At 38.9% G+C, this 22,536-nt stretch overlaps 1 protein-coding gene across 1 annotated transcript in view; it reads left to right on the top strand.

Moving 5' to 3' along the window:
* The window catches only part of DAP (death associated protein), a 52,315-nt gene that overhangs the window by 26,392 nt on the left and 3,387 nt on the right, over positions 1 to 22,536 (top strand). Inside the window, exon 3 of the mRNA XM_027889043.1 lies at positions 21,071 to 21,113. Coding sequence (XP_027744844.1) covers positions 21,071 to 21,113 — 43 coding nt within the window. The remainder of the gene's footprint in view (positions 1 to 21,070; positions 21,114 to 22,536) is intronic.

Below are 22,536 nucleotides of genomic sequence, written 5' to 3'. Positions count from 1 at the left end.
TTTCTTAATTATTAGACTATCAGGCTGAAATGATACCAGTCAGAAGCTCCATAAGTGCAAAAGTTCTCTTAAAGTAACAGTAAGGCTTCAAACAAACTAAACCCCCCAAACCTAAGGTTTGGGGTGAAGTCTGTTCCCATCTACATATTCATTGACAGACTTCAGTTGCATGATCAACTCTCCAAGTTTTCTTCAGAACTTGCTTTATTCCACAAAATTTATGCCATTAAGCAGCTGCTTGCTCAACTTTTTATAATCCCCATTGCATTTCCTGTGGCTCTAGTTCCTATTTATTACACTTTAAAAATCTTTTTTCACAGCAGTCCCTGAATAATTTCCTCATGGGCTTTTTGAAAGTGCTTCTAAGTGGTGCTTTCAGCATCAGTTTATTTTTAAAACATTCTTAAGGTATGCAGAAGCTGAGTTTAATGTTAAAGTGCAGAGAGTACAGTTAAGTGGCTGGCCAAGTTGACCCTAAGACGCACTCATATTAGAAAAGTTAGCTTGCATGTAGCACTTAGTATGTTCCAACTGTAATTCCTGTTGCCTTTATTTTCACTGACCCTTCTTTTGTTGAATTGAGAATCTCAATATAGACACTATAGAACAAAGGGAAAAAATGTATAATCTGTGAAAAGTTTGGTTATGTGATTTGCTAAGTATAGCTTTGGCATATTCTCTGGGAAATTACTAGACTCCTTTAGTCCTAGATACTTTCTTTCTTGAGGATTCCCTAGGTTGCTTGCTAAACCCTTTGCACCTGTTACAGTAAGGGGCCTCTTGTGTAATCATCATTGATCACCAGAGGTCTGTTTGCTGAAGAAAGACAGGGTTCTAAGAGGGTAACGTATATAGAAATGAGTTGAGCATTCAGTGCAGTTTGTGAACTCTGTTTATTAGAGACAAACAAAAAGAGTAGAACTATCTAAATTCCATTAAGTAACATTCAGTTCATGCATGCCCTCATCCCTCTCTTCTACCGCTTTCTCAGCCTCTTCCATTTTAAACAATTTACATACCATTAGCACAATTTTGTTTTCTGCCTGGGTATATGCTAGATGGGAGCGTAAGTTAATTGAAAATGTTTTAAGATGTACATTTACACCAAAAGCCGTGATGAGACTTCAGAAATTTCTTAGTTGATTGCCAAGTTGGATGGAAACAGATGAAGGTAAAGAGCTGTTGATGAGATGAATAGCAGGGAAGTGATCACTGTGTACATTATTTAGTCATTAGCACTTTTGCTAAAGGTTTGCAATTGGTCACTATTAGGAACAAATTGCCAGGTGCAGATTGCCTGCTTTAAAGTTCTAAGCTTCTTACAAATGACAGCATCTTAAGGACACAGTCCAGACTCTGGATCATAAGATAATTCAGGTTGGAGAGGGCCTTGAGAGATCTCTCATGTAGACTCAAAGCAGGGATAAGTGTGAAGTCAGAAAAGAATGAATACGTAAGGTGTTATTCAACCAGAGCCTGATGGAGCCAAAGATGGAGGCTACACAATCCCTATAAGCAACCTATTCTGCTGCTCCAATGTTCTCATGGTTAAGTTTCTCCTCACAACTGATATGAACCTCCCTGCTGGCTCATTCTGCAGTCGTGCACCACTGTTCAGAGCCTGGCTCTGTCTTCTGGGTAACCTCCTTGTAGGCACTGGTAGGCTGCTGTTAGGTTTCCCTAAAGGCTTTGTTCCTGCAGCTTGAGCAAACCCAGTTAGTTCTCTACGGCTTTCCTTACAGGATAAGTGGTCCAACACCCTGCACATCCTGATGGTCCTCACTGAGTTCACACCACTTTATTGATGTTTTGGGGGCCCAGAACTGGATGCATTATTCCAGATGTGGTCTAGTAAGCACTGGCAGAGTGGGTTAATTTAAGAACAAAATGGTGCCAGCTTTATATGCTGCCAGGGAAGACTGCTTGCTCATAATCAGCTTGCTGTTCACCAGGAATACAAGAGAGAAATTAGGTGTATTAGCTGTAAAACTTAGTCTGATTTCTTCATTAGCCTCATCATCTATCTTAAAATGTTATCACTCAGTCAGATTTCACTCCAGTTTAGCCTCGTGTCTTTACCTCGTTCTCACAAATCCCAATCTCTTGTCTTTTTTGTTTTCATCTGCTCCTGGCTGGCCTGTGAAGCTCATGTTTTCTGCACTCAGATCTCGAGGGATTTTTCCTTTGTAACAGTGTCTAATAACAACAACACATCGAAGCAATGATGATAAAGAATAGCTGGTGTCTTATGTGTTGTTTTTGAGGATATTGCCCTCTGCCAAAATTGCAGAACAGTTTCATTTGGCCCATGAAGCTTTGACAAATCTTCTGCAGTGTGAACTTTGTTTGCTTTGCCTTAGCCATGCAGAGCCAGATACCTGCAAGCACAAGTGCTTTGTCTGCAAGCACAGATGGTGTATCTCATTAGACCTCATAATATAGCTGGAAATTTAGATGAGCTTTAGTTCTTGTGGACTTTGAAATATTCAGTCTTCTGTTTTGCACCTGAAGATTCCTACACATCTTGCCTTAGGCCATCATGGGAGCAGTGCTGTCTCCTCAATACCTCATTTTTTTGCCACACACAAATGCTAAAGAGAATGTTCTTGACAGAGAAGCAACAGGTGAGACTCTCCAATAAGCTGTAGCAATGCCACAGCATCTAAATTTGTTTCCACTCTCAGTACGGCAGAGCAGCTTATCTTTCATTGAAAGGAAGGGTTAAACTACATCCCTGGTTTCCAGAGGATCAGCACTTTCTGTGGTAGGTACTTCTACCTGCAGAGGTTAGACAGCCTTGTTCTGTGGAGGAAGTCAAATCCTGGTTGGAACTGTCCCGGTTCTGCTCAGTCACACATGAGTATTTCAAGACGTATCAGGATGAAGTTTTACTCCGTTAAGAGGTAATGTGGTCTGGCTTACATATAGCTACATGTGTTCAAGTAAGTAATGTTGTGCGAGTCCCACCCCACGATTTCTGCTGTACATCTCTTCAAGATCTTTGTTATTTGCATATATCTTCCCTTAGCTGAATTGCAAGAACCAGTTGATCCCAGAAAACAACCCTTAGCTACTCAGTCTGCTGATTTTAAGGTAACTGGGAGAAACAGAGGTAATTTTACTGGATCTTTTGAAATTCAGAGGATAGTAATATAGGCCACGTAAGATTATCATCTGTCTATTTCAACCAAACAGTTTAACATCTCTTGCCATGGATAAAAGGGGTTCGTTCTCATCAAGACAGACGTTACCCTGGATGAAGCTCTCATAGTTAATGTCATCTGTAATGCATGAGCTAATGCTGCCAAAGTATGGAATAGGAATAGCTGTCCAGCTCTGCATTGGATTGTTTTTTTAAACTGGTTTAATAGACCTGAGCACACAGAATGGTAGAAAGCCTAAGGTCTAAATATCTGTGTTGTTGTAAATAGACAGAATATGTGTAAATGAACAGAAATTTTAGTTCAAAGCTTTGTGTTTTCAATAGAAGAAGGTTGGCCCTGTATCTTAGAGTAAGAGAAACTTGTGATTTAAAGTTTTGATGTTGGCCTTATTCATGAAATGTACATTTCTTCCTGGCAGTGGAAATTATCTCCTCCAAAGCAAACTTTAATGTGAAGAGTATTATGTATTCCTTTTTAAGGGGATGTTGCAGGTTCCTTTGACCAGCCTATAAACAGGCAGTTCCTAGACCCTAATTTAATTTGTTTGCCATTGTTTATTTATTGCAGTTGTAGAATTATTTTTGTGATGTCACTTTTATCAGTGGTTCCCTATTCTCTGCTCTCAGAACTGGATTTTTAAAGTGTATTTGTAATTTAGTGTGGTAACTTGACAGAGTTTACTTTCTCTATCACGTTCCTGGTTGCCCACAAAACAGGATTAAACAGAAACCAGCCAACCTTTGGACAGCTTTATTTTAGGGTGAAAAGGCTAATGGGGGGGAAACCTGTTTACAAGTTAATTTTCATAGGATTTGCCTAAGATGCTGCTGTGTCACAAGTTCACTGGTCTTCTGTTAAGTTTTTAATGTCTCTTAATCCACACAGTTTCTGTGAAGATAAACAGTGCTGACTGTAGAGGCCCATTGCTTTCCAGTTTGTTTGCCTTCCAGGAATTTTAGATTAATCTTCCCCAGACATTTTAGGTGCTCAAGATTTGTCTAGACTTTACATCAGTGATACAGTACCTTTTTTGTGTTACATGTACCACTTACTTCAAATAGGTTTGGAGTTTCCATACCCCAGAAGTCTCTCATCTGTTAGATGATTATATTAGAATGGTTGAATTGTTTTATACAGAAGTTGACTTCATAAATGCAAGGAAGGAGGAAATCGAATTCTACTGTGCAATAGCACTATATAAAAACTATTTTTGTAGATAATAACTATTAAGATCATAAAAATGTAATACTGCTGAAATTTGCTATTCTGCTGTTTTTTGTAGTGGAATGTACATGCGTATAGTTAATTCTAAACCATAAAATGTAAATGTGGATATCTTCATCACCTCATGAGTTCATAGTTCTGTAATTAGCTTTTGTATTTATTTCAGCATAATCACTGCATAATCTGTCTCAAAAAGTTTTGAATGCTTTATATGGAACTATATTTGTCACAAGATATTCAGCTAAGTTAAAAGATAAAAATAAAATCTTTTGAAGAATAAAATATCTTATTCATAATTTTGACATTTCAGTCCCACTCTTCCAATAGCTTTTCTGTTTTCTTGAAGCACCTAGCAGAAACTCTTGGAATAATAATAAGAAAATTCCCAATGTTTATAAGCACTTCAGAAAAGGCAGTCAGAAGGAGACAGAAAACTACAAGCTGGTCAGTTCCTGAGAAGGTGATTGAGCAGCTAATCCTGGAAACCGTTTGCAGGCACTAGAAGGACACAGAAGTGATAGAAAATTTTCCATGGATTCACCAAAGGGAAGTCATGCTTGACAAAGTCAGTAAATTTCTGCAATAAATATACTAGCTTGATAGACAAGGGGAGAGCCTTAGATATTGTCTACCTAGACGTCAGCAAGGCTTTCAGTGCTGTTTTCCCTAAGATCTTTATAGAGTGAATATGATGAAGTATGGGCTGGATGAACAGACAGCAAGGTCACAATGTTGAAACCTGGCTGAATATCCAGGCCCAGAGAGCAGTTATCTGTGGAAGAAAGTCTAGTCAGAGGCCAGTAATTAGGAGTGTACCCTGGGGTCAGTGCTGGATCTGGTTCAATCTTGTTCAACATCTTCATTAATGGTTCGGGTGATGGGGCAGACTGATGCCCACAGCAAGTTTTCATATGGCACAAAACTGGAAAGAGGGGCTGATGTGCCAAAGGATTGTGTCCCGTTCTGGGCTCCTTGGTACAAGAGAGAGTTGGAGTTACTGGTCAGAGTCAACTCAGTGAAGGGCCACAAAAATGCTGAAGAAACCAGAACACCACTGCTATGCAGAAAGCTGGGAAGAGCTGGGACTGTTCAGCCTGAAGGCTCAGGGAGGGCTTTTCAGTATGTGTAAATACCTGAAAAGAGGGTGCAAAGAAGAGGGAGTCATGCAGTTTTTGGTGGTGCCTAGTGACAGGACCAGAGACAATGGGCACAAACTGAAATATAGGAGGTTCCCTGTGAACATCAATTAAAAAAAAGTGTTTCCAGTGAGAGTGACTGGGTGCTGGCACAGATTTCCCAGAGAGGTTGTGGAGTCTTGATCCCTGGAGATATTAAAAAGCTACCTGGATGTTGTCCTGAGTAGCCTGTTCTAGGCAGCTGAGGTTGAACAGGGTCTTGGACTAGATGATCTGCAGAGGTCCCTGCCAACCTCAACCCTTCTGTGATTCTGTGGTGGACTGCTCTGTAATAAGACCTCTGTAATTTTAGTAGTTTTTACAGTGTTGTTTATCTTCTGGACTTGGCTCTTTTAGTTCTGAAATCATTTAAGGCTGTTATGTTTTATGAATTTGTAGATAGTATGTCCAGACAGTGTTAGGAATGAGTGTTTCCAATACTCTGAGCTGACTTAAGAGACTTGGATTGAAGAAGTGGCATAATCCAAGACAGGAATTTAAAATCAATCTGAAGTGTAGTGGCAGACTTTTAGTAAGAGGGCTCTTAGAGGGAAGCACTTGTCCTTTTTGCCAGTGTCCAGGAGGAGCCACCCAAGCAGCACATACTAGAGACTGGATGATCCAGGAGAGCCATCTAGCCTTTTTAGTGTGACCTTATGCAGGCATCCTGCACATGCTATAAATTGGGCTGGTGGGACATCATGTAACCAGCTCTTGGTTATCTCTATAACTGTACTGATCCAAACTGTCTGACCAGAGTTCTGATCAACAAACTGCCAGTGTCAGATGAGCACAAAACCAATAAATACATGCAATGGCATGCTCCGTGAAGGAAGAAAAAGCCGGTGATCTTCGGAGTGAAACAACTGCCGTGGGCAGTTGAACCTTGGGAGAGACAGCCTGCCCTGAGCACTGACCTATTGCATCAATGCAGTGATGAGAGTGTTATCTGTGGCCTGGCATCTGTTTATGGGCACTGCTACCAAAGACCTAAGCTGCAGTCAGGTAAACCACAAGGGAAGATACTGATGTGCGGGTCCAGGGGACAAGGTCACATTAGCAACATTAGCAAGCAGAGTTGGCCTCTGCTTGCATTGCCTGGCCTATGATCTTCTGGGCTATCCAAGCCCATGTTTTGCACAATACTTTTGTGCAAAAGTGGGTTTTTTTGTGTATTTCTTTATAATCAAAACCAACTTGTTTAGAGAGAAAAAAAGCATGGGTAAGATGGTGAACAATTGCCTCTTTTGTTCTATCCTGTTTATGTGTTCATTTGTTCTCAAATTATTTTCAAGTTTTTCCCAAGCATTATATCAGATATTTCCCTTTTGTCATCCTTCTGTGACAGTGATGCTGCAGGCCAAGTCGCACGTTACTGAAAATTCAGAAATGGCTTCTGAAGTGCAGGTCCCCTATTTGATAATCTGCACCCAGTTTTTGTGGTACAGTATTCCTGTTTAAATCAGTAGAAATTATTGATGCCTAACCCCTTTGGAAATCACAGCAGGATATGTAAATGAAAATACCCAGAGTTCAAGTTTACAAACTGTTTTTCAAACTGTTGCATTATGTGCAGAATAGTTGAGATACTGAATGGATTTCCTTAGATTTTCCAAGGACACAACCACCACCAAATTACACCTTCCCAGTGGTATGTTAATATTTTGATCTGATCTGAAACATGACCTACCTGAAATAATTACAAGCCTTCCTGAAGTTCTAAATATGCATTTCCATTAAAAAACCACTACTGGAGTCACACCTGTCAGTTTGATTTAGGTTTTTATTTAATTTGTTCCTCAAGATTACCATACCTAAAAGAAATGGTAACAGCTGATAAAATTACTTCATATGCCAAGAGTGACAGAGATAACATTTGGTGAAATAAAAATGAGACTTTCTGAACGTTGAGTGGTGGATGAGAAAGTTACAAGAGGCTGCTTGCCAGTCTGTGAGACCTAGAGAGAGACAGACAGGAATTACTTCAGGGTGGGCTTTCATAATAATGAATTGGCTTAGCTTGTGTTTTCTGGAGTGTTTCCATTTAACACCCCACTGTTACTTGAAGCTCTGCAAAACCAATGCAGACTAAAATCAGCATGACTTCTACTACTTCCATGAATGATCATAGCTCTCCCTTTGACACAATGCTGGGTATATGCTTTTTGTCACACGTTGTGGTTGTGTCATACCAGCACAGACAGATACAGAAAATGGGCAATTTCTCATGCATTTTTCTTGTGCTGTGGATGGTTGTGGGCTTGCTATTTCAAATGCTCAAATCATAACCTTGTGATTCATAGAAGATTGAGGTCTCCAGTGGACTGTATGGAAACTAGGCTTCTGGAAATAGCAGAGATACCAAAACTCATCCATAGATGCCTGGTGGTCGATTACTGCTAATAGCTTATCAGTGCTTTTCCCAGGAGTTGCAGATCTGTCTTTTGATGATCTTTCAGAAAAACGAGAGTGCTCCTTTTCCCTGCATAGGCTACAAAACACTTGAATCATTTTTCCATGTGGCATCAGAAAAAGGGGGGAGGGGGCAGTTGCATACATGTGACTGTAATTAGTCCACCCACACAGAAAAGGGGGAGAAGAGAGAATATTTGTGCACCAGTGTTTTCTCCCTTTGCATGCTTAGCAAGGTCATAGCCGAGCTCTTTGTCTGTGTGAGGCAGTAAGCCCATGGCAAAATGCCTGCTACTGATATCCTGCGGAATTGACATCAAAGCACTTCATAGGCAAATCAATGGCATCTTTGCATTGTCTTTTCATGTGCTTTCTCTAGTGTTACTGTTGTCTACAAAACAAGATAGCTCGTTCTTGTAACATGAAGCATGTCCCTGGGTATCTCTTCTGCCCTGTTATCTGGGCCTGTCACAGGAGCTCACACACTGAATGTGTTTTGGGAAATTTTTCCTGATGCTTTATCAACAGTACTGCCAAAGGAGAGGATGCCCATTTTTCCTTCCTTTTTTCCCTTGCCCTTTCCTTTTCCTCTCCTTTCAGATTCCACATCCCCCTCCCCCTGTACTTTTGCCCAATACTCACAAAAGTCTTGAACTGTCCTTGGAAGGAGTGGGCCCTTCTCTTCTTACTTCCACTCACAGATCAAGTAGCATGATTGCACCGTGTTTTTTCTGAGCTGTGGAGTGTTCTATTATCCTCTCTGTTACGCCAGGAGGTGCTACTGTTCTCCACAGCAGAGCTTCACTACAAAACTTGCATTTCTCGCTTAAAGCTCCTGTACACTTTTTTACTTCTTTTGATGTGTTGCAGTTATGAATGGGGATTGCTGCTGTAAAATTCATGGAAATTTCTTTATAACTGGAAATAGCTAGAAGGGGTCCATCTGATAGGCAAAAATGAAATTAAACTTCAGTTTGCAGCTGGCCATTATGTAGCAGCAATAGCATTGCTGTCATCTGGGGGCCTAGGTTATGTCTCCATGGGCTTCTTCTGCATGAAGATTTTAAATACATATGACAGGAGCCCAATACCCTTCTGTCAATTTTAATGTCATAGCAGTGAGTACTCAGAGCAAGTATACACAAGAGGTCTGTCTTCTCTCTTGACAGCGCAGGTTAATAATAGGAATGCCACATTGGTTAATACGAAGTTTTGCCATAAATATAGAGGATGAAAATTGGAAAATTATTTGACCTTTTGATAAATTAATGATGTTCTCTTTACACCTGCTCCTTTTGCTTTTTTTCCCCGCTGCTGATAAATTCAGAATTAATGGTTAGGTATTTGAAATGAAAAAAGTGTGCAAAGTGGTTGTTGGTCAAAAATTTACACATACCAGTTTATAAAATATGATATCAGGAAATAACGTGAAAGGAGGATTGCAAGTGATAGAAGTACAAGCAGTAAATGTATCAGACATTAATTTGGCTTCTTGTGTTCTTATTTTGAGTTTTTAAGCAGAACTGTCTGGTTGTGACCAAAAACCTGTAGTGAGTGGCATTTTTTCAGCCCCCTTTAGATACTTCATACTCATTGAAACACAGCTTTATGTGTCTGGGAACAGCCTGAATTGTAGCCTTACCACTTACTTGCACCTACCACAATAGGTGCTCTGGGAATCGCTATGACACTGAGAAGTGACCACAGATAGATACCGTTTTCCAAAATACATAATTGTTACTTTTAGCTTTGCTGTATTCCCTTGACCTTTGCTGTTTTACATTTTGCAGTTTTCTCTCAATTAAAAATTCAAATAATATCTCTCATTTTCAGTTAAATGAAAACTTGGTTAGAGCCTTAATTGAGTCTGAGATCCTTTTCAGATACATGCATTTCTGTCAGTATGATTTCTACTGTCTTTGTCTCTTACTGTTCACACACTTTCATGGTATGTTTTTCTGATGTGAGCAGGATAACCATTTGAATCCTTTCTTGATATTCTTTGATTTAGCAATCTCAGGACAGTGTATCTTTAATTTTCTTTGATTAAAAAAAGGAAGACAGTTAAGATCCAAATTGTTACAGTTCCTCTAAAGTATTTTTAAGACTTCTTGTTGCAGAGGTTTTCAGCTGTGTCTAAGATCATGTGAATTCAGAAGAGTTCAGCTGAATCAGACAATGCATCATCATGCACTCCAACCTGCAGCAAAATTTAGCTACTACAAGTTCCAAATTCCTGATCTTCTCTATTTATATGTGAAGTGATTGTACTGTAAGTTACAGATATGTTTTCTCAGGAAAACATCGACTTTGGAAATATGTTATCCAAAGTCATCACTTCTTAGAAAATAAGCAGTTTGATGATTAACTTGCCATTGTTGCACAGTTAATGTGGTGTTATTAAAAACAACCAAAAAAAGTATTGGTTTGGGAACTAGCCCTTGTGGGCTTAAAGGCTGTTAGAGGTAGCTAGAGATGGAGAGCATGGAGAGAAGAACAGCATCCTTACCTCCCCTGGACCCTCTGCCAAAAAGTACCATTAAAAAACTTCCTCTGGTTCTTACTCCTGAAGATCTTGAGCTCCCTCTAACCTCTTGCTTTTGTAATGAGAACTAAACAGGGATATTTTTTTATACTGAACTCTTAAAATAGTAAGCATTACACAGATGTTTAGCTCTATGTCCCAGCAGCTTGAGGAGCCTTAATGGCAGGATGGGAAATAAGAAAATGGAACCAAGAGATAAATAATGGAAACTGCACTTTCATAGTGGAAATGTCTCATAATGACAAAATATTTCTTCAAAATGTGAAAATTTGAAAATAATTAAGCTATGAGTAAGTCACACCACATTATGAAAAGGTATGTTAATGTAGCGTTTACAAGCTGTACACCTGGTTGTGTATGTGATAGAAGGTGTAGTAATTGTGATGATTGCTATTTTCACTTTTTAATTGTTTGAAAATCTGATTGTGGTGTTGTTTGTTTTCATTAATCTTCACACTGGGACTCCACTGAACTACATAGAGTAAAAATTATCTTCTGAATCAGGAGAGATCTCTCCATTTGCGTGTTAATGGCCTCCTACAATGGGTGTATCCTGCTTAATTAATAAATAAAAAAACATTAATTAAAATTTTTAGGTTTTTAGGTCCAAATATACACAAGATGACAGAAATAGGTTTTTGAAACATACAGATGAATCAAGGACTCTTTAGAAAAAGTTATTTTTGCTAATCTAACCTAAGTTGATACTTATAGATAGGTAAGCTTTTCAAGGGTGAGTGGGCTACTGATTTCTTAAATCACCTCCTTTGTTGTAACATCCAGACAGTGGCCAGAAGTACTACTCCCAAGCAGTTGTTTTGGAAGAATTGTGTTCTTGCTGAGGACACCCTTCAGCTAGAACTACAGAAACACCACTTCAGACAGTACTCCATCCAGAACTGTCCCACCAGGTAGAGGGTGAAATAAAATGAGTCATTTTAGTGCATCTTTTTTTCCTGTTCTGCTGCGTATGGAAATGGGTTGTATAAAATACTAGTACAAACTACCAGTGTAAAGTACCAACAGTACCTCTGCTATTTAGTAAATGTAAACTCAGCTGAGACTGTGCATGCTTATTTTATTTTTATTTCTCAGAGAGGAATCTGTTTGTCCTGTAGAAGCAAAGTGAAGAAGCAAAGCTATGTGTGCATCACAAACAGAAAAAATGCAATCTAACTGTGCTCTGTATGGTAGAAGGTAATGTTGCCAGGTGGTCAGCTGCCATCCTGCAGGTGCTATAGTACTTCTCTAAGGAAGTGAACTGCTTTCACCGTTATTAAGGCAATTAAAAGGCATTCGAACAAATGGAACACCAGGACGTGACAGATCTAACAGATTGAACTAGAAAATTAGTAGTCATTCTTGTTAGATTAACAGAAAAATCATTAGTGGTATTGACATTCAGGAGTTTGTAGTCGCTTTAAGATTTCTGTGTCCCGTTGAAGTGAATGGGAACTACTTTAGGACTATATTCAGATTTAACAGCACATTGATCTGTTACCCATTTGCATTGTCATGGCTTCTATTATCACTTACAGAGACAGACATTTATTTCACACTGAGTGAAAACTTACCATCTAAGAAATCCTCTTGACATCCTTCAGATTATAATTCTTTGAATCCCATTGCTGTTGATCTCCTCAAGGTCATTTTCTCTATATTTGCATGGTACCAAGTTCCAGACCCATTGACAGTGAAAGTTTTGCAGATGATTGTAGTTATATCTGATATTGGCCTTCTAGATTAAACTCTTAAGGTAAGTATGGACAGAAGAAATAGCCTGTTCTGATTGTGTTCAGGTGACTGGATGTTTAGAGATGGAAAATGAAGGTACTGCCTTTCCAACCACCACATCTCAGCACAGGTGTAGTAATGGTAGTAGAGGAATGAAGTGGTTGCTTCCTCTCAGGTCAAGGGAGGTCAGTTTCTATGTGGAGAAATTATATTTCTCCAAGTTCATTTAAACAAAGACACACCTGTGTCTGAGTCTCTTTGAGAGAACTTTGTTCTTTGTCTTATGTTGCATTAAAAACCTATCTGGGCTAGGTGTACTAGGGACTAGGGGTTTTTTTGCTATTGAAAGTAAATTGTTTGGGTTAAAAGCATTTTTTTTAATTTTATCTTCTGTTGCTCCTTTATGAGCTCTGAATGTAGGACTGCATACTTAAAAATTATTTTCTCTGTTTTCTATGTCTGAATTAAGAGGAATTCCAGGTTCCAGGGTTTACTGGTCTCTTATTCCTATGACAACATTTATGCCTCCACTTGCCACTGGAGAATAGGGAGAATTGTGTCAATAACTTCAGCAGGGTTGTAACTAAAGCAAGTTCCTGGCCAATAACAGCCAGCTCACACAATCTTCAGCATGGGATCTGATATGACCAGAGCATCTTCATGACCTTCCACAACACCCTTTATTGTGCTCAGAGCTTTCCCAGGAGTGGCCTGTTGAAATGGGGGAGAACTTCATCATGGTCTGTTATGCTTTGGGCAAAGCCATTTGCAATTGCAGAATTGAAACTATGCAGAATGCACAGTGTAAATCTGAGTTGAGAAGGCTCTTCACAACAATTGTGTCTTTGTGGAAAATGGTGTAGTATTTATGCATGTGTGGACACGTGTATGCACATTAGACTTTGTGTCTGCAGTGCCATTTGGGGTCATAACAAATGATGTTGCAATGCTCAAAGCAGTGGGAGAGTGAAAGGTGCACATCTGCTGAAAGATTAATACCGTGAAATGTTGGAAAGCAAGATTCACGTTATGAACTCTTAACAGGAAAGGCTGGAAAATTCCAGGCCACTGCTGTGTGTCTGAGACAAACACAGATTCACCTGGGCAGGAGTGAGAAGATTTTCACCTTCTCATTAGTTTCTACCTTCTTGTGTTTTGCTCACTGTGCTGACATCCTAGTACAGTGACGTGCTGTTTTTCCAGTTCCATGCCATCTTTCATGTGCTGGGAAATGGAGGAGCTACAGCAGTGCCACAACTGGCTCATTTGTCTCCCCTTGTGCCATGGTCTTTGCAAGTTCTTATAGTCTACTTCATTCCTTAGTTTAGAGTTTCCTTTGAATAGTGTCACCATTTAAGCACTACTTGCTTTATGTCAGTTTTCATACCTCTATCTTTTTCTACAGTTAAGTGCTTACCGATTATTAAGTAGGCTAATGCTGCACTCACTGCCTGTGAGAAGTTTGTCATTGGTGTTCACTAAGAGCTACTGTAGCTACTGCAATAACAGGGTTGAACCTCAATAAATCAACCAGCAGTTGGAGAACTGCAGACTATTTCTAAATCCTTTGAGTCTATAGAAAAGGTGAAATACTTAAATCTTCATTTTGTGATCAGAAGAAGACGTGAAAGAGAAATTTATTCTCTGATAGCACTATCGTGTGCAACAATGTAGATAAGAGATGGTGAATATCTTTCTTAAATAATTTTCTTTTATGGCTAATACATGCACTAAAACCAAAGATGAATGGGAGGCTGGTGAGATTAATCAGGCCATATGCTGCAGTGGGTTGATAGTAAGAACATAGGTTGAATGTAAGAACAGTGAATGTCAATCGGTTGCTATTAAATGTAATGGCCAGTGATTTACCACCTCATTAAAAGATTGGGACACCCAATTTGCTTATATGTGAATAGCAAAACAAATAGTAATTGAAATTTTCTTATACGGCATTGAGTTCTTGTTCTACACTTCCATTAATTTTGTCTGCATAGGAAGAGGAACAATTTAGTGGAAACTATTTAAGGGGGTGTATCAGGGCACAGCCTAGTACATGGGGACAAGAAAATTGTTTTCCAAAAGTAGCATCTATAGGTATGTGTATGAATTTTCTGTGTGTGTATATGTATTGCATTTTATCAAGATTTGACATCAAGGGGAAGTAACGCTTTTTACTTGTATAGTATTTGCTGCAGCATCTGGATTCCTTTGAGGTTGTTCCCTACTCACTGTACACATGAGACTCAGAGGTTCAACAGTGCCATCCTGTGGATGATCTTAAAGATCGGAAAGCCGCTGGCAGATAAATAAATGACCTCAACAGGATAAATTATCATAGAATATCAGATACTGTATGTCCCCATGCAATCAGCTAAAATATTTCCCTCTGGTAGTCAGTCAGACTAATTATTACTTTTCTGTCCAGAAAATTAATAACCTAAACCAATTACAACCAATGGGAAAGTATTTCAGGCAAGCTGATGAGCAGTGTGCTTGTTAGTTTTATTCTCTTGCTGAGAAATGTGTTTTTAATCATCTCAGTGTGGTTTTAATAGTCTTGAAATTCATTTTTGCAGACAATGCCAAAATCAAAAGCAACTATGTAAATTCAAATAGGCACCCCCATAAAGAAGTATCTGGACATCTTTAAAGAGGCATTAGACTGAAACTAAGTCTAGTTAACTTTCATGTTTCATAATGAGAAAATATGAACTCCCAAACAACCTTGGAGATTAAATTGGGTGGTTTGAACAACTGGCCACAAAACTTTTAATTCCACTAATAGAAGGGCAGGATTAAAGTCTGAAGATGAAAATCTGTTTGGAATACTTGGGAAACTTTCTGTTTGTGCCAGGACAAGGTATAAAACCACAGAACTTGCTCTCATTAGGGGACAGTTGGGGGATCATTGAGTAACTGCAGATCACACTATTTCATGTATGGTTTTCATTTTGCTTGCCTGAGAAAATGGTAAGAAAAGTGAATGATGTTTATTTGGAAATGAGCAGGGAAATAAAGGGCAAGCTGCTGAGTGGAAGGTTGTGCTCATTTTTGAAATGCCTGCTGTTTTGGGGTGCTGAATGGGCGAGAGGTGTGCTGTCTGTGTGCTGCCTTTGCTTGTGGATCAGGGAGTTGGGCACAGCTCCAGGTTCTGCATTGGTATCTCTTTGGTTTGCAAGAATTTCTCCTTCATGGCTGTCATGGGAATTTCTCATTTGCTTTCCACAGCTAGAGGCCAACTACAAGTCGCAGTACATACCACTCAGTGATTTGACTAAAACAAGGAAACACCAAGTTACAAACTCCAGAGTTTGTAACTCCAGTGAAGTCTTGGAAAAACTCATCATGCTATTATTTATATATTCCATATGTCTGTTTGCTAGGCTTACTTGAAACAGCAAAAGCTGATCACCAGGGATAAAACATGTCATTAATGCCCATGAGATAAATATGAATCATTCAGATTTAGAAGATTAGCTTAATGCAGTTTTAATTATTTACCTTTTTTTAACCTACTTTGACAAAAAAATCTTCTAGCCTAACAAAAGCCTTGCATCTGTACAGTTCTGTCCTTTTTAAAGTAGGTTAACCTGTTTTCAGTGTGGACATAATGGAAATTTTGGTATTCGTGCCTGGTGGAAATTTGGTATTGATTTGCAGGAGGTTCTGCACTTAACTCTATGGTATTTTAAAGGTATATGCTACTACTGATTTTAAATGTATGTCTTCTACAAGTGCCACTCTCTACTTATATGGTAAAGAAGGTAAATGAGAGCAGTTATCCACTCCTTTGTATACTGTATGCAAATAGTTCGTAGCTCTCTCCTTATGTAGAAGGTTCTCCATGCTCTCAGCTATTTTTTCTGTCTTTATTTCTGCTCTAGTTCTTCACTTAGAATGTTCCTGGCCTCAAGTGTTTTGACTGAGGTATACTGTGAAGTATACCTCATCGCGTTTTCTAATTCATTATTTGTCCTGGCATGTTATTGTGATTTTTCTGATCACCAGTGTACGTTGGCTCATTTGCCTTCTACACTGTCTGGCTGCAGTAAGACCCATTTCCCATTTCAGGAGCTCTTATAGTTCATGTGGAAAGGAACTATGCATATGCACGGGTTTGTTGCCTGGTTTGTCAACTCTAAACGTAGCCTTTTGTTCTGGATTGCACTGTGAGCAATGCTCATAGTCCTTCCTCCAGACTGGATCTGCTATTCCAACTACTGCTGAAAACCAACATCAGATACGATCTATCCCATCAGGTAATGGTGCAGTAGGCAATGTAGGTGCTACAGTCGGCAGAGTGGCTGCAGGTTTTCATCCCCCCATGGCTGTGGGAATGTGCTCCGCTTTGTTCTGTATTTGGGACCACTCTGAAACAGCAGTGAATCTGTGTAAGCTTTGTATGTATAAATGCACAGCCTCTGCATGTGTGTGTGCACATTCACTGCATTTAGAGATAGAGACAGTTAACTATAAAATTCCCTGTCAAATTAGAAAACTAATTTATTCAATTTCTCTGTTTTAATGGAGTTAATAAATACTCGTGTGCCCTATGTATGTTCTGTGGCCTGTAGGAGATTTCGCAGTAATTCCAATGCCCCTGTATTTATCTTTACAGTATGTCTGTTCAACTAATCCCTCTAAGGTGAAGGAATAAGATTTTTGTATTATTAATGCTTTATTTCATCTAGTTAATGATCTTTCAAAATATTTCATCTTCTTTATGATTTACTTGCCATGTCAGATAAAGGTCTTGTTTAAGCTAAGTATTATGAAACAATCAAAGTCTTTATTTTATTTGAATACAGTCAGGATAAATGAATCCAGTAGAGAATCTGATGTTAGCCAGGTGCAGCATTGCACATGTAAAATCAGGGTAAGTTCTCTGAATGCTCAGATCTTAACAGATGTGTTCTTTTTGTCCATATGTTGCAATAAAATAAGGATTTGCTGTGAAAGTATTGACACAAACACTAACCAGTCTTGGCAAACATGCTGTTTTGTTCCTTACACAGTATCAGCTGTGGCTATTAATTAACTTTAAATAAACGTGTGCATTAAATAGCTGTAAAGCACATATATGTATAAACAAAATCAGTTTTTGTCAGAAAGAAATAATGGGGTTTTTTTGCTTTCTTGTTTACTGATGCCTAGACAAAGGAATGCTGCATCTTCAAAACAACATCTGTCAAACTGATTTTCATCAGATTAAGTATATCCTCAGAGCAACCATCACAGCTTGCAAAATACTGGAAATGTAGGTTGTGCTTTGCATAAAACACCAATAGAATTTAAAGCACTTGAAAGTGTTTTACAAATGTAGCAATGATAGGCTGTGCCTGTTCTCCATTTTTGCTTTTATTTTCAGGAGGTTCTTGGGAAGATAATGAGTGATGTTGCAAAACTGCAGTCCCAGTAGATGTCCCAGAGTGAGGATATGTAGTTACGGTCCTGCAGCTTATCTGGGTCCACAAAAAGCCAGTGGTTTGGGAGTTTGGCAGTAGAGATTGAATTTATTGTGACAAAGTTCATCTGTGGAAAGATTTCTCTCATTAAGAATGAAATTAAAGCATGAATCAGTGACTGATTATCCAGGCCTTTCTCTGATCCGTTGAATTCTTCATTAGTATAGATGTGCAATTATATATGGTCTGGCCTGATTCTGGTTCTATAGATCATCAAAGGTAATGAATAATATTAAATTTTAAAAGATTTTTTAATGGAACAATGTAATCTAGTAAAAATGGGAGGAAAGGCAGTGGCTTTGACATAGAACATAAATACTGACACACTCAATCATTCACATTTTTGGCCAGCTTTCTGTCTTTTTCCCTGTTAGAGAATAATTAATGCATGGAAATGAGCTTCCTATTAGACTGGTGTGCCTTCCATAGGAGTAAAGCATTTTGCCTGTGTAATGAGTTAAGTACGGAGGTGAAGCCTCATTACAGTGTGTGCCCGCAGCCGAGTGTGGAAACTCAAGTCAGCCAGGAACAAATGCCAGGATTTCTGTAGAAGATCTTTGTAGATGGAGGGTAGAGACACTTGAGCTGGAAGCCAGGTTAGCATTCCCATTATTTCTTCCATTTAAAAGCTGTAAATCAAGCATAAAGCAAGAAGAGTACAGTCAAAAATCCATGGAGAGGACAAACAAGGGGGAAAGTCAAGAAGAAATCTGTTCCAGCCACATCTGGGAGGAGGTACTATCGGTTTTGCAGCTCTAATTTCCTATTAGGTTGTTCACCATATGTCAGCACTATCCTAAAATGACCCACACAAACCCTAGGTGAATCAGCATGAGGTGTTTTGGTGCCTACTGCACACACATGGGATAGCCCCAATCAGTGGCCTGTTTCTAAGGCAGTGTAACTAAAGGTGGTCACAGAACCAACTGCATACAAGCAAGGCTAAATATGTTATTTCGTGATAGAGCTTAAGATAAATTCTTTGTATCTGAAGAGTATAGTTTTACCAGGAAAACAGTATTGCTGATTTTTGTCTTCTTTATAAAGATGTAATACCTGCTTCTGCAGTACTATCTGAAACATAATCAGGTTGGATTTTAGATTAACTGAAAATGATCTTTGTAGAATCTTCAGCCTAGTTCCTGAGACAAAAGACCGTACAAGTAAGTTAAAATAAGTATGGAAATGTACCAGATATTCTAACTCTATCCACCTGTATGATGTACTTGGGGAACTGAAAACTTACAAGCTTGGGTCCTTTGCATGACGTTTTAACAGGACACCAGGGTTTCTGAGAATATTTTTGCAATTTGCAGTGGTAAAAGCTGTGTTTGTAATAACTATTAGGAAAGAGATAACTTCTGGTTGCCATTGTTTTTTAAAGCAAGAAGTATGAAACACACAGCAGAAACACACGGTGGTAATCAGCAAACAAATCATGGCACATTCGGCAAACACAGGCCCTTTTGGGGAAATGTTGATTTGAATTTCATACATCATCTAAGCATAATGAACACTGAAAGGTCATGGTAAGAATATAAGAAAAATCCATCTGACTTGACTTTCTAACTCTCCAATATCATTGATAACACAATGTAAAGCAAAAAAAACCATTTGAGTGTAACTAAAATCAGATTCCATGTATAGTTGAAGAATAACTTGCTACACTTTTTTTTTCCAATTTAGTGTTCATTTTCTTTATAATGTCATGCCATTAGTTTGTGAATCGTACCTTGAGCCACTGCAGTAAATACATCTGTCTTTTCTCAGTGCATTATTTCTTTGAGTTTGTTACTCAGCATCCAGGAAGTCTCATGCAGACTGTAACGTACTAATTTGGTTCAGTACAATTTGGATGAAATTAAGGTGTTTTGCTGTCTTTGGTTGTTATTAGTTGGTACTGACAGAAAATTAGATTGAAAAGGTCTAATACAGCTATCAATATATTGTTTCTTATTGTCACTAATATCACTGTTGCTCTTTAATGAAAGTATTTTTGAGCAGAATTCCCTCCTTTCTCCTTTTTCTAATCTTGTCTTTCCGACTTTTTAAAAATTTGTAGAAGGGATTCTGAGCCTTGTTAAATAACCAGGGTGCTCAGAGACTATGAGTTAAGCAGGGCTCAGGCAATATTTATGAGTTCATTATATCAAGGTGTAATTCAATGCTGCTTGTTATCTTAACTTCACATAACATCATGTTAATAAATTTTTACAAGCTGTGTACTTGTAAAGTGCGTCATAATAATCACTATCATTCCTCTAATAAATAATTTGATTTGTGTTCGCTTTGTGTTGTTCCAACCTTGTGAGCCATAACATCGTAGGGTAGAAAACCTTCTCACCATCCAGGTTAATGCTCTGAGCCCTCAGTGACGGACATGCTCGGAGGAACGCCTTTACCTCCTCGCTCTCCTCCCCTTTGCAATGCCTCAGGTTACATGGTTTTCTTACAGAAGAATTGCCTGTACTGTGGAGATTTTCTGGAGCTCCAGGTCTCAGTCCCTCTGTAGGCTGTGCAGATGTATGGTTTCACTTGTCCTGGAGACCACTAAGTTGCAGAGTATCTGTAATTCACATGCTAGCAATGCTACCAAGGGTGAACAGCTGGATGTGGCTGTGCTGTGCCCTTCGGGTAGAGATGGGCACTTCAGTAGATCGGTGACCCAGGGAAACCAGTCGCTCATGCTGACCAAGCTTCAGAGTCAAGTCCTACCGATGGAAAGTCTGTTCCTATTGGCGTGGATGGAGGGTCTGCAAATGAAAAAGCAGGGTACGCTTTGCTGTATGTTTTTTAATATTTGTTTTATTGCAGAAACGAATCTTCTTGTAACAGAGTAGATAACTATCTGCTTGAAAGTCTGTGATTTGAATTTCTGAGTGTTGTTTTTTCTGACTCAGATTCCTGATTCATTTGACTGACAGATGTAAGCTAGAAATTTATTTCATTCTCTAACACAGCAGTGAGTTTAGTCCAGCTACAGTTTCCATTGTGCAATACAAATACACTAATCCTAAAGTGCTGCTGGCAGTGTATATATAAAATTTGAGGGTTAAGAAACCAATGCAAACAAAGACTCTCAGTTTTAAGTAAGAAACAGTGTTGTTGGACTAGCCTTTTACTGCTGTCACAACCAATGTGAAGTAATAGCAGCCAAAATCTACAGGTTTGTTTTTGACTGGAGTAAGTACTAGTAAGGCAATAGTGATTTGAAGAGGCAGTTTGTCTTGTCTATTTGAAACATTGCTTAATTGCCAGAAATGCCACTTCTTTTCTCATTACATGTGTGATATACTTTTCATTTTTATGTTCTAAACAACTGGTAAAAATAACCCCTCTTATTTTTTTCAGCCCACCTAAACCAGCGGTGTTCATCTCTGGTGTCATTGCTAGGGTAAGATTATCATTACATTTCTCTCAGTCATAGAAAAATTACTGTAGGCTTTTCAAAATTATCACCTATCAGAGCAAAATTAATCTTTTTCATACCCCTTCCTCTTCTGTGTGAAGAGGCTTTATGTTTTTTATATTCGTGTAAGGCCCTTTAAGCATTCTTTCTGGGTTTGTGTGAAATTGAAATTATTTATTGGAATTACTTCCACCGTTTTACTTTGAATTTTAGCACTTTAGGTTTATTGGATCATCTTTTTATATCTAAGCTAGTTATTACTGCATTCATTTTCTTTGGAAGCAGTTGCATGTTAAATGTGGTGCTATAGCTTGATCTGTGATGCGGAGCAACACTCCTGTCTGTAAGGATACATTTTGAAGATTGTGTTTCAGCTGCCCTTTGTGTCTTGAGGTACTTGGGGATTCAAAGGTGTTATTCCCTAGATTTTACCACTAGGCAGGACCTAGATACCCATAAGCTAAATCATTAGTATTAACTGTTCATTAATCATATGATCAGGAATTTGTGCCTTGTGTATTGCTACAGGGTTTTTGTCATGGCTGGTGGTTAACTTTATCATGACAGCCTTACATTACTAGGGCATGTAATGGGGTTGTCTCAATCCCATAGGTGGAAAGAGTGAGCTGATGACATTTTCCTTAGCCCATAAGGAATGGGCACTCAGCAGCACTGGGGAGAGAATGCAGAAAATGTCAGGTCTGAGGAGATCTTTGAAAATTGGAAACAACTTGGAGCAGAGAAAAAAAGAAACATAACAAGTTAACCCAGTGATTTAAAAAAAAAAAAAAGGCACAACAAATTAGAAAAGAAAGAAGAATTTGGAGTAGATTGAAATAGGGTCAGGTGTGAAACAGGCCATCTGAGACATCAGCTTTGTACAAAATAGGCCTGTGTAAGGCAATTGCCCTGCTAGGTGATGGAATGCAGGGAGTTCCTGGCTTATATGTTTGTCCCGGTTTCTAAAGAGAGAAGTTGTGGTGCTCTTCTCCCAGTGTCACTGAGCACTGATAGTATTTGTTTCCAATTGCTTTTTGAAAGCCTCGTGGGACTCACCCTAGAAACGATAGTGATAAGTAGGTGGCATAAGTGTTACACCTGAACTGAGGCTGCCCAACAACAGCAAGACGTGAGAGGTAACATTAGTAGACCTGGTTAAAAGAGCATGTTAAACTTAAAAGCCAGCCACCTCTATGATATGAGTCACAAGCAGTTTTAGATCCTGCCTTTCTTCCTACAGAACTGGCATCGTTCAGCCTGCAAAAGAGAAGGCTTTGGAGTGACCTGATTGCAACCTTCCAGTACCTGAAGGGAGCCTACAAGAAAGATGGAGCTGTTTATTTACAAGAGTATATAGTGACAGGACATGGGAGAATGGATTCATACTGACAGAGAATAGGTTTAGATT

This window comes from Empidonax traillii, unplaced genomic scaffold (genome assembly GCF_003031625.1).
Source record: "Empidonax traillii isolate 1590-97213 ecotype Southwest subspecies unplaced genomic scaffold, ASM303162v1 scaffold249:size1902748, whole genome shotgun sequence".
NCBI lineage: Eukaryota > Metazoa > Chordata > Aves > Passeriformes > Tyrannidae > Empidonax > Empidonax traillii.
This window is presented reverse-complemented; position numbering and strand designations above follow the sequence as displayed.